We start from the raw sequence: 13,232 nt of genomic DNA, 5'->3' as shown, positions 1-13,232 counted from the left end.
TGTTACGATTATCCTTGAACCCTCGTCCGGATTTCCCAAATCCTCCGGTTCGTATCGCTGGATTGTTAAATAAATGAGATCGATGACCGAATTGTAGTACAATTAACTTTATTGTACAACAAACAATTTACAATACTTGCTAATACAGTAAAAACACTTTACAATACTNGTGGCGGCGCCCTTATATACCTGCGCTGGCACTTATGGCAACTCTAGAACATTCTGAAGTTTATCGCTCATTCTCTTTCTCTCGCTGTTCGCAGTGTTCATCCAACTTGACGTTTCTCTTTGTGGAACATTCTACGTCATTCTTCGAACATTCTGCCTATTTCTCGTTGTTCGCTTTGTGTTCCCGCAGTATTCGCCACAATACATAGATAATATACCATACAGCACAGCTGCATGTGCACAGCACATCCAAGCAGATCACAGCACAGAAAAATCACTATCACAGCACAGCAAAAGCACTATCACAGCAAATCGAAAGCAATAAATAATTTTCAATAAACTGCCAGTAACAAAAAAAAATACAGTTTTCAAAGTCCCAGAAAAATCAAAGCAGTTCGAAGGGAAATCAAAAATTTCAAAGCGAAGCTAAAGCAAAAATAGTAGTGCTGTTGCTGCTGTGCTGATAGTTTTTCAAACCCTGCCATTTTTCCTAAAAAAATTCGTGGTATAAAACTCAATAACCTTGTTGAAATAAATATCATTACACCACAATAATAATAACAAAAGATATTTATTTTCTATGGATTGTACAGCAAGTCTGCGAACAAAAACTATTTTTCCCATGTAAAATATATGGAAAACTTCAAAGCCGGGCGGCACGGTTAAATATTGACCGTGGATTTGAATGTGCATTTTTGGGCCACCCCAATGTACATATACGAACTTCGATGGACTTTAGGCTTGCCTTAACATTATCCAACTGACTTTAACTTTGTCATCCTCATCCTTTAGTGAATTTTCACTAATATTAAATTAATCTTACAATACTCTTATATATATTACATGTATATAGACTTTTAATATACCTACCTACATGTGTATGTGCATATTTTTTACATTAGGCTGCCTCACCTACAGCTAATTTTACAAAAGCAATTTAAGTGAAAAATTATTTTAATTTTTTGAATTTCATATGGAAATTGACAGCAAATAAGAAATCATTTTCCACTTAAACTACAGGTGAAACCGGGAGTTAATTTTTTAAGATAACATTTAATTTAATTTTGATATTCACAAAAAAGTAAACTAAATTTTTTGTGTTAAACCAATTTATTAAAAGCATTAAAATAAAATAAAGATTAATATATGTATTTATTCAGTTAAAATTTAAATTGGCTGTCGTAAATATTTAATAGTTCAGTGATACTTGAGTCTGGAGATACACGTTACACCCGACGAAGCTAATGGTACCCTTGTTACAGCCATACCTAAACAAAAGCGTCAGCGTTGTCTGGCTGTCAAAAAATGCTCATGCCCATACAATTTGTATGAAGTATACCGAAATAACGCGGCATCAACGCTTAGCGGTTAGAAAATCCGATTTTGACAGGGCGTTAGGAAGTGAAGTTGGCTGCAGAAAAACGGCGAAACTGTCATTTTCGGAGTTCACACAAAAAAAACTATGCTTATTGCTGGTATTATTTCTTCATTTGATGTAGCGTTCCGCTTTTGTTTAGGTATGGCACTTCGGCGTTAACGATAGGCGCCAAAAAACGCTCAGCGCACAACTTTTGTTTAGGAATGGCAGTTAGCATATTAAAATTTGTCGTCACGAGAACTCCGGGTGCATGAAATATTTGAAAATATATGGCTCATTCCACGATAATGCATTTAATGATTTATATACTTTTATTTTCGGATAAAAGCGACTATGTTGGTCATGCCCGTCACATATCACACCCGCCTCAATTCAAAGTTAGGCAAGTTTTAATAAACTCAACCAAGGACTGCTACGATTACTTATTTGCTAATCTGCGAGGTAGCATATATCTGTGTGTGAGCATCGATGGGAAAACTTAGCTATGCTGCACCAGATACAAAGAAACCGTTACTTCACTTGTCACGATAAAAACAGTATCTCATACGGTTTGACAGGTAACAGGCTTACGAAAAGTGTAGTACTATTTAAAAATAAGGTACTTTGCAAGCGAGCGAGGATTATCCCGTCTTCAGATGCCAGAATCTTTTGTGTATTTGTAAAATCCGATTATTTGAGAAATACAGTTAGTTCAATAGTCTGTTTTTATTTATTCATGCTCAACTTGTCACACTCGTCACAAAGCCACAGTTGAGCTTGGTACAGATAATCTATACTTTCAATTAGAGGTAAGCCACTTCGGCATAAATGTTAAAAATGTTTATTTAACTAAACAATGAACTATTTAAAACCATAAGCAGAAGACACTTAGCAATTTTGCTATTTTTCTTTTGTTCATTTAATGTTTATAATGTTTTTATAAAATTCTAGCACATTACATAATCAGCACCACATGAATCCACATTTCAAACTTCGTACAAAATTATAAAACTTTAACAATTACACCCAAATAACTTAGCTATGCAGTTTTATAGCCCATAATATTTTAGAAGGTTAAAGTGCAAATTTCGAGACACTAGAAAATCGTGTTGATTTTTGATAATTATTTGGCTGACGCTGTTGTGGATTCTAAGCTTAAACCTTAAAATGTAAGTTGAAATGTCATACTCGTCACCGTGGAATGAGCCATATGCACTGAAATTTCATCGACATCGGATGAGCCTTCTACGTCTGCATAAAAAAATCGCTTTTAAAAGTGTCTTAAATATTTATATTGATATGCATTTAAATAAGGGGATAAATAACTTTCACTTGATGCAACTTTTGTTACGTAAAAGAAATGTGAAGAGAATGAATTTTACAACAAAAAAATTAGTTTGAATTTTATTTTAAGTAAATAACAAATTTTAATTTTGGTTTTGTTCTCCAGTCGTCACTGTCCAATTTGTATGTAGAATCGCTCGCTGATTCCAAAAATCGAGTTAATTTTTTCCTTTATGGATACATTTTCGAGATATTTGCAATTTACTGTTATTCGGCTTTTAAAAAAGAGTTGTTCGACTTAATATCGCATATCTTACGAACCAATGGAATAACACTGGTTTACGGCAAAAATGTTTATTGGATGCCACTATCCAATTTCTATGTAGAATTGCTCGGTGATTCCAAAAATCGAGTTAATTTTTTTTCTATGGATACGTTTTCGAGATATTTGCAATTTACTGTTATTCAGTTTAAAACAAAAAGTGGTTCCCCTTAATCACGTATATCTTACGAACCAATTTAACAATCTTAAAACGAGATACGTCAAATCAAAGCTAATAAAATTCCATAAACCATATATGCATCATTGTTCGATAGGACTGATAGTTTCTGACAAATTAATTAATCATTACAGTTTTTTTTATTTATTCATGAAAAAATTAAAACAATCAAACTTTAACAGAAGAAACATTTTAAAAATTACAGGTTCTGTGTCAATTTTTTGCATTTGTGCTAAAGCCTGTTCTGTTATAAAAAAAAATCAAGTTACTAATGAAGGAAAGCGCGGGATAAATGAAGAAGTAATGAGTGGTCAAATGAAAATACGCAATTTTTTGTACGAAAAATGAGGAGGAAAGAAAGCTACTCATACGCCACGTACACCTCAGGATTTTATTAGCTTTGATTTGACGTATCTCATTTTATGATTGTTAAATTGGTTCGTAAGATATACGTGATTAAGTGGAACCACTTTTTGTTTTAAACTGAATAACGGTAAATTGCAAATATCTCGAAAACGTATCCATAAAAAAAAATTTACTCGATTTTCGGAATCACCGAGCAATTCTAGAAAGAAATTGGATAGTGGCGCCTGGAAAACAAAAACCAAACTAAAATTTGTGATCCAGTGTAATTTTAAATTTTTTCCCTGTTAAAGTTTGAATCTTTTCAATTTGTTCACCAAAAAAAACAAAAAATCTTAAATGATTAATTAATTTCTCAGAAACTATCAGGGCTATCGAAAAGTGATGTATGTATATACGGTTTATGGAGAATTTTATTTGCTTTCATTTTCTGTATCTCGTATTACGGTTATTTAATCGGTTCGTAAGATATACGTGATTAAGTGAAACCACTTTTTGTTTAAGCTGAATAGCGGTAAATTGCAAATAACTCGAAAAGTTATAAATAGAAAAAAATAATTATTTCGATTTTCGGAATCACCGAGCAATCCTACATAGGAATTGGATAGTGGCATCTATAGAAGATTTTTGCTGTAAACCAGTGTAATTAACAATGTTATAAAACCAATTGCTTTTGGTCAGGCAACCCAATGTTCATACAGAAATATCTATGCGTGTATATGAAATGTCTTATATAGAAATACTAATATGTATACATATCCACATACGAATGTATTTTTAATTTTAAAAGGTACATATGTCGTGTATTATGTACATACAAGTGCACTCACGTTAGTATATAAAGTAAAAAATTTTTAAAGATAAAGGGATAGTTTCAAAGCAATTCACTCACCATCTGGATCCAACATCCTTGGAATATCAAGATATTTCTCAGCAACATCAAAGGCAGTGTTGAGATTTTCCAATGGATTGTCTTTGGAGAGTTTGGAATAATCAATCAAGTCCGGCCTATGCCGGTGAATCAAGGCGCAGAATGCTAAACCGTCCTATAAAATAAATTGTGTGTTAATGCATGTCTAGGAATTGTAATTAATAATTTGTTAATTATTTTGGTTCTTGCCTTGAATGACAGATGGAAGTTTTGAACATTGACGTTCTTATAAGGAGCCGTTTTGCGTTGGCACCACAACAACAAGCCTTCTTTAGCGGTCATCTCTTCAACGGAAATATCCTGAATAGCAAAACGTAAAATGATTGTCCATATCATGCCCAGCGTCATCTTTAGATTTCCATCAACGATTTCCTCAGCGCCTATCGATACCAAATGCACGCCCTTCGATGCAATGAAATCCAGGGCTTTGTTTACATTAGCGATCTTATGGAAGCGCATCTTGCCACGATCAGGTTTTGGCAAGGTTTCACCCGAAATTACTTCAAGCAGCAACATAAGCTTCAGCCCATTGCGAAAGTCCTCATCAATGTTATCGATGGATGTTCCAGCTTTTCGCAGATGGCTATTACACCATGCAGTAAATGTCTATACATACAATCAAATAAAGAAATATCCATTTTAGCGCCTCTTAAATTCCAAATATTTAGTTAATTTTAACTATTTAGCAACGAAATGAAAGAAGCTGTGCCGAACTGCTACTACTATTTACTTATGAATGAACGCGATCTGGTTTTTTAAGGATGGTTTACAACAATGCCGGCCAAAACGTCCACACTGGGCCTCAACTCAACTTTGTGATGGAGTGAGCTTAAGCTCAAGAATTTGTGCTGAAAATCCCATTGTGTAGTTTTGCCTTCGTGTTTTCACATCAACGCTAACGATGTGTAAGACTCCTACCTAACTGGCCGTCTTCACCTGATTGAAAATCTATTTATTTTCTCGCAAGCGAGATAGAGTTTTGATGACTGGGCATTTGACAGCATACTTTTTCATTTGTAAAATGTCGGCAAAGAAGAAAGTTCGAACCTTGCAAGCTCTTAAAAGTTTAAAAAAATTAAAAAATCTGCATAAAGAAAATCTGCCACCAAAATAAACGATGTTGCTACTCTGAAAAATTCTGCGAAATGAGAATATAGCTGTCAAATAACAACGATGACAGTTGAAAGCAAACGAGAACTTGCAAACCGCTTTTTCAACTTTGTCGATGTCTTTACGCATTATTTTATAAAGCAGCCATACTAGTCCTGAATTGATTGAAAGACAACTTTTAATAAGTTGCCTAGTGGAGTTAATTCATTACGAGCGATGGGTTTTTTATTTTTTTTATAACTGCATTCTCGGATTACGTAAATCGTATTTTTTAACCGACTTCCAAAAAGGGAGGAGGTTATCAGTTCGTCGGAATATTTTTTTTTTGATTATGTATGTTACCGCATAACTTTGGACCACGTCAACCGATTTCGATAATTCTTTTTGCATCAGAGGTGGTCCCAAACTAATCTGGTTGAGATCCGATCAGTGGATCCTGAGATATATATATATATATTTTTTTTTATATGGGAGTTGAAGTCGGTTTTTTTTTGCTAAAAATTACTTGTTTAATCCTCTTTTTGGCTACGTCAATTAGAGATAACAAATCGTCGACTTAAGAGTATATACCTTGGCACGAACCGCGGCATTCGATATCGAAAGCAACTCGGACATAAATTTGATTTTCGGCATTCGATAGCGAGTACGCATCGTCAATTTAAATTAAATTGGGGCGAAAACAGCTATAATTTTATACGTTTCGATTCGAAACGAGTTATCATTCGGTCACGCATTCCGCGGTTCGGGCCCTGCTGACACCTTCAAAGAAATTTTACAGAGCAGACAAAAAAGTACTTAGTGGAATCGCGATAATTTGTACCCCGTTAATTCCCAAATCTAAAATTTTTTAACAATCCGTAGGTGCATTGTAAAAACCTTGTTAATTGAAAAAGCTGGGTCCCTCGTTAATTCGTATTTTTATGACAATGCTGGTTATGTTGAACCTCCTATAATACATAACTGGTTGTTGATAATCTCCTGTAACTCGGAAGGCTAAAACATACTGGAGTGGCGAGCACAGAGAACGAGCAAATGTCGATTACAAACGTACACGTTTCTATCGGATGGCGCATAGCGAAGAGCAAGGCATAGATAAGTGCGCTTCCATTGCAACATACTGCGGGTAGAGGGCAGGACGCCCGTGATTAACATGATACGCGCTATCCAATCTGCTTTTTAAGTGGACTTTTCTAGGGCCAGCCACCATACGGTGATCCCATAGAAAAGGATGGGTCGAACAACCGCCGTATACACTTAGTGTAATATGTGTGGTTTCAGACCCCATAGCTTCCCCACCGCTGCTATACACAGGCGTAGAGGACGGTTATGGCTTTCCGAAAGAAAATTGTTAAAGGCGCCCCGCTGTGTTCTGTTTTGGGAAAAAATGGACAAAATCAAATATCTCCCGATCCAAACCAGATAGAGACATAAACTAAACGGCATTATAAAGCCCAAATATTTATGAATATAGGAAAATTATTCAGATTCTTCAAAAACAGTTTCTCGACCTTGAATTTTAAGGTCAAAGTTCAACAAAAAACAAGTAAGAGCAGCGCTGTCTTCGGCTATGCCGAAGGCTTCATACCTTTCATGAACATCTGCAAATTTTAGTTTGACAGGTTACTGATTTTGAATACATCTGCATACATCGATAGAGGAGTTACATACTTATATAAAAAATCGCATCTAAACAATCAGAGGTATGGAAGATATACTTTATATGGCACCAATCTAAGTGATTTTCACTGCTATGTGATCGGTATGTAAACCGGTAACACAATTTATTGGGTTTAGTTTCCTACATAAAGGAGATATATCGCAAAAACTGGTATCTGAACAATCAGTGCTATAGGAGATAAAGCTTATACAGCATAGATTTTGACGATTTTCTCAGTAGACTTTGTATTATTATTTATAAAATATCTTACGAAATTTATCGGTTTTAGCTGTTCAAATAAAGGAGTTTTACAGTAAAATCCCATATCTGAACAATCAGATGTATGGAAGATATATGTTGTAGTCACCCGATCCTTGTTATTTTCACTGTAAGTATTCTGTTAATAATGAGTGAAAATGGTGCGAAATTTCATGTTCCTAGCTGCATAAATGGAGGAGTTATGATAAAAGACCTCATATCTGAACAATCAGTTGTATGGGGGCTGCAGGTTATAGTGACCCGATCTTTGTTATTTTCGCTGTAAGTCTTCTGTTGATAATGAGTGAAAACAGCGCGAAATTTCATGGTCCTAGCTACATAAATGGATGAATTATAACGAAAAATCTCATATCTGAACAATCAGTTGTATGGGAGCTATATGTTAAAGTGGTCCGATTCTTCCGGTTCCGACAAATGATTAATACATTATAAAAATACACCCACCTACCAAATTTGATCCGGATATCTCTAAAACTGAGAGACTAGATTGCATACAAACAGACAGACAGACGGACAGACGGACAGACGGACATGGATAAATCAACTCAGCTCGACGATCTGATCATATAAGTATACATTTTAATGGGTCTATCTCTTCTTATTCTGGTACTTACAAACATCGGACCAAAGTTATAATACCAGTTCATGCTCATGAAAGGTATAAAAATTTTATATAAAAGCAAATATCTAGCGATCGAAAATTAATAGAGACCTAAATGAAATAGTATTTTAAACTCCAAATATTGCTTAAAAGAGCTAAACTGTTTCGATTCGTCAAAAATGAATTCCCTATCGTGAATTCCGAGGTTAATAGTCAACAAAAAATAAATAAAAATTGTCTGACTTAAACATAGCTAAATGTTTTTTAAATCGTTTTATACGATATACATACACATAAATGCACATATCTGTGTTCGTATGGAAAAGTAGCTTATGTCGAAAGGCTGGCTTTAGTATAAATCGGCATTCGCAGCATACGATTGCGAATTACTCACTGGCGGCGAGCCGTTGAGAACTTATGGCAAATAAACGTGCAAGAAATAGCTCCGATACTAGCAAGTCAATATTCTTATTAAGTCTCATCAAAAAATTCTTTGTCGTTTAAAGAATAAAGGGAATGCCGCATTATACTAAAGCCGACCTTTCGACATAAGCTACTTTTCCATACGAACACAGATATTTATGTGTGGTGGGTCATATCTATATATTTTTACCCACCAAACAATTTTTGTTGCCGGAAATAAGAAAGCTTGTCGCCCTCAGCAACAAAGTTATTGCCAGCAATATCGCCATCGTATCGATTTCTTATTACCTGTCGCTCTAAAACGTCCGCCGCAGGCAGCTCGCCTGGGCGAGTCGTTTTGTTATTACCTGATTGAGTCGTTTTATTATTGCTACAGGCGATATTTGAATAATAATTTCTTGCAACAATTTTATTATTTTTTAATATTTCCTTTGCTTTTGAACACAAACTTAAAAGTTCTAAACGAAATTAACTTTTTTCGTCGCTATGTAGCTTCCTATTTTTTCAACACTGTCTTGGGCATAAATCATATGTTTTTGAAGAATCCCGTTGACCCGAAGTTCATCAGTTTGAGAATTTTTGAAAACATTTTCCTAAAATGACATAAAAGAAATAATGTTGCCGATTTCTCACTACGACAATAAATCGGCGAGTCGCTAATTTGTTGCCATTGACGATTCTTGCCTATTTCTCATGTTTTGCATGGAGGGTACATTTGTGTATGTTTGTGTGGAAGTGTGTGCGCAGTAACCCAGTAAAAATCGGTTGTATGCATTCATGAAATATGCATGCTGTATGAGTGAAATAGTGGGAACAATTCATGCGTAGTCATGAATTTCCACAAACTTTCTACATACATAACGTGAATATAGGGGATTATCTAATCAACAATATATTTCCATGCTTCCATCTTCAACACCATCAGCATCATGGTTTGTAGTAGTTCTGTATGTAGAGTCACTAAATTACTACGCACACACACATACACACTTACACACAAACATACACACGCACACAAAGAGTCAAGTTTACGCTGCCCTTAACCCTCTAAGGCTGGTTTTTAAAATAGCGAGCATAGACTTTGCAAAGTAGCGTTTTCGGCTAAATTTAGGCTTCTGATTTATAGACAAGTAATTTTTAAGAAAAAAACTAGACCGACTGGAATTCTCATATAAAAAGTTAGAAGTACCGTTATTTTTTTATGATCCAATCGGATCTAAACCAGATTAGTATGGGAGCACCTCTGAGACACTACCTTTCCGATGCAAAAAGAATTATCGAAATCGGTTGTCCAAAGTTATGCGGTAACATACATAAAAAAAAGAAAAAAATATTCCGACAAACTGATAACCTCCTTTTTTTTTGAATGTCGGTTAAAAACAGTTCTTTGAGCCAGTACAGTCATGGGTTGAGCTGTGACATGAGAAGATTTAACTGAGGCACTCATCAAGAAATCACTGCTTCAAAGCTCAACTGGCCTTTATTTATTCACACAAAACACATTTCAAAATAATGATAGATAAGCATACCTCTAAGAAACTCAAAACCAAAACAGATCTTTGATAATTACCAGCACAACTTTTTTTGTTGCAAATGTACAAGACTTTTGCAAAGTGGAACGAAAGTGATAAAAGAAAGCATTTGAATGATTTCAAAAATTTTAAAAGTATTATGCCATACCCATTATCTATTTGAAAAAAAATCTTGTTTGGTAAAAAATCGGTAACATTTGCCGCCAGTGCGATTTTTGTGAAGACCGCCTAGAGGCGGACTTGGGCGTTAGACGGCTAAGCATGAAAAAGTGTTCGAAAGTTATGAACAAGCCGTTGTGGTGGAGGTTATGCACAGTCTAGTAAAAAAAAAAACTTACTACATTTAACAGAAATTTTCCTGCAAAAATCAGTATAGAAGAAGTTAGTTGGCACGTAGTCGCCCTAAAGTGTAAACCTCGAAAGAAATTTTACAGCGTTGTTTAGAAATAAATCCCAGTTAAAAAAAAATACTACAAAATACCTTATTTTTTCTAACAGAATAACAAGGGGCTACTTCCTAAGAGACAAATAAAGAATGTAACAGTGGAGTCCCGATACTTCGTAATCGCGCGGGACCAGTAATATTTTACAAATTAATGAGGTTTTCGAATTAGCGAGATTTCGTTTTTAACTGATCAGGAAAAAATTTATACAAAATTAAAAAAAAAAAAAACAAGTAAAAAAGTCTAAGTTCGGGCGGAACCGAACATTAAATACCCGGCGCAAGTATTAAATATATGTTTTATCACCTTTCCGCAACCTACCGCTAGATGGTAAGCCGGGGTGTATCAATTTTGAGTAAATTAGCGTCCTTAAATTTCGAAATATTGAAGTTTCAAGCATTTCTGAAATTAACCGTTATATGAAAAGCGACCGTAATTTTAGTCCGTTTTGAGTTATGTGGCAAGCACAATAACCACACCGAGTTTGGTACAAATTGGTAGAACGGTTACCGATATACCTATATGTGATCATAAGTGGGCGGTGCCACAAGCACCGGTGCAAGCATCAATTTTGAATAAATTAGCTTCAATATTTACTGATTTATCGAAGATTTTGTATTTCTCTAAATTACCGTTATATGGGATGTGGGCGTGGTTATCGTCCGATTTTAAAAATTTTCGGCGATTTTTTATGCTGTACCAAGGCCAACAACTGTGCCAAGTTTGGAAGAAATTGGTGCAGCGGTTACCAAGATATACACATGTAACCATAAGTGGGCGTGGCTACGCCCATTTTCCAAAAATTTATAATATTCTTTTTTTTCGTCTAAAAATTATTGTAAATATCAATTTTGAGTGAATTATCTTCAGTAGTTACTAAAATATCGCAGTTTTCGTATTTCTGGAAATTACCGTTATATGGGAAGTGGGCGTGGTTATAGTCCGATTTCGCCCATTTTCAATACCAACCTACCTTGGATTAAGGGAAACCTACATACCAAATTTCGTTGAGATATCTCAATTTTTGCTCGAGTTATCGTGTACACGGACAGACGGACAGACGGACAGACGGACAGACGGACGGACAGACAGACATGGCTTAATCGATTTCTTTTTTCATCCTGATCATTTATGTATACATTTGTCTATATCTATCTCGATTCGTTTTGGCTGTTACAAACAACCGTTATGTGAACAAAATTAATATACCCTTGTGCACAAGTGCGCTCGGGTATAAAAAGTTACATGTAAACGTGAACGCTATGCCTAGTATGATTTATTTTTTCCAAGTACAACTGCACAGAATTAAGCTTTGCCCTAGGCTAAAAACATACTGGATCGGCGAGCAAAGAAAAGAGCAAAGCGTCGATTGCAAACGTGTATAGCCAAACAACAATGCTGTCACCGCTAATATTGGTAGTGACTGCCGCAACACATAAAATCGGGCATTGTCAGTGACGGCTTTATTTGACATTCCATTTTGTTTGTTTAAATTTGTATTGTTGTGTTTGAGGCCTTAGTGACACGAACAGAAGTAGGCTGCGTTTTATATTTGTTCAAATTCAACACACGAAGTAAGCTGCAGTGACAGTGAATTTAGAATTTGGGCTAAGCTGAGCAGTACTGCCAGCTGCCACTGCTGTATTGTGTGACACTTCATTGGGCAGCACACTTTCTAAAATACAGTTGATTTCGAAAAACTGTCACTGCCACTGCGGTTTTGTAGTTTGGGCTTATGTTTCAAAGGACCAAAAGGCAAAAGGAAACCCTAATGGGAGTATCCATTAATCTCCTTGAGACAAACCAGTAGTAAGCTCTTAGATCTAGAAAAGAAATGGCTCTTGGCAACCCTACAAGGATGGCTTAACAGCTTTTAAGAGTTCCGCCACAGCCTAAGGTCGAGGCCACGCAATGAGCGGCGCCATAAAGAAATGCCGCTCAGCCGCTTAGAAATTACGCGCAGTGTGTGGCCACTTCAATAGTATTTCATATGTTTTAATTTTATTGCTTGACCTTGACCTAAAGGTAATCTTGGAAAAACTTCTGCGACAACATTGAGGACACCTCTGCGGGCAACCGACTACCGAAGGTCCTATCAAAACCTCCAATTGAATCGAATTATATCCAAAAGCCTGCCCGTGAATGGTCTTCATCTAAAAAGCTAAAAGTTTCCAAGAGTATCAAGTTAAAAGACTTATTAAGACTTTAAATCTTATATGACGTATTCCCGCGGAAATTCAGCTAGCAGTCGACCTTTTATGACTACTTTTTACTAACAATTTTAAGGCATGCCTTATTCTTTTCCACATTCCCAGAGAATGAAGCAAGGCTAGCGTAGTCTTCATACCTAACGCTGACGACACACAATCAGTTTTGCCTTTCAATTTCCTCAAAGACATTGCTTGCCAAAAATTATCAAAATTGAAAGTCATTACGTAGGCTGCATTCAATTTGAGAATCAATTTCGTTATCAACATGTCGTCTTCAAGAAAACAATGTAACTAACTATCTTCTGAAGACCATTTTCCATTTTTAATTCCATTGTAGATTTAAAATTTAAACTCAATTGAAAGGCAAAAATTAA

The 13,232-nt window shown here is 35.5% G+C and overlaps 1 protein-coding gene across 4 annotated transcripts in view; it reads right to left on the bottom strand.

Annotated features, from left to right (window-relative positions):
* Nucleotides 1-13,232, bottom strand: part of Actn (alpha actinin) — a 76,616-nt gene that overhangs the window by 35,869 nt on the left and 27,515 nt on the right. For all 4 annotated transcript variants that reach the window (XM_017612172.1, XM_017612175.1, XM_017612174.1 and 1 more), the window contains exons 3-4: nt 4,793-5,209; nt 4,565-4,718 (exon numbers count right to left, since the gene is read on the bottom strand). In XM_017612172.1, coding sequence (XP_017467661.1) covers nt 4,565-4,718; nt 4,793-5,209 — 571 coding nt within the window. The remainder of the gene's footprint in view (nt 1-4,564; nt 4,719-4,792; nt 5,210-13,232) is intronic.

This window comes from Rhagoletis zephyria, unplaced genomic scaffold, assembly GCF_001687245.7.
Source record: "Rhagoletis zephyria isolate East Lansing unplaced genomic scaffold, Rhagoletis_zephyria_1.1 Rzeph_scaffold_00507, whole genome shotgun sequence".
Classification (NCBI taxonomy): domain Eukaryota; kingdom Metazoa; phylum Arthropoda; class Insecta; order Diptera; family Tephritidae; genus Rhagoletis; species Rhagoletis zephyria.
This window is presented reverse-complemented; position numbering and strand designations above follow the sequence as displayed.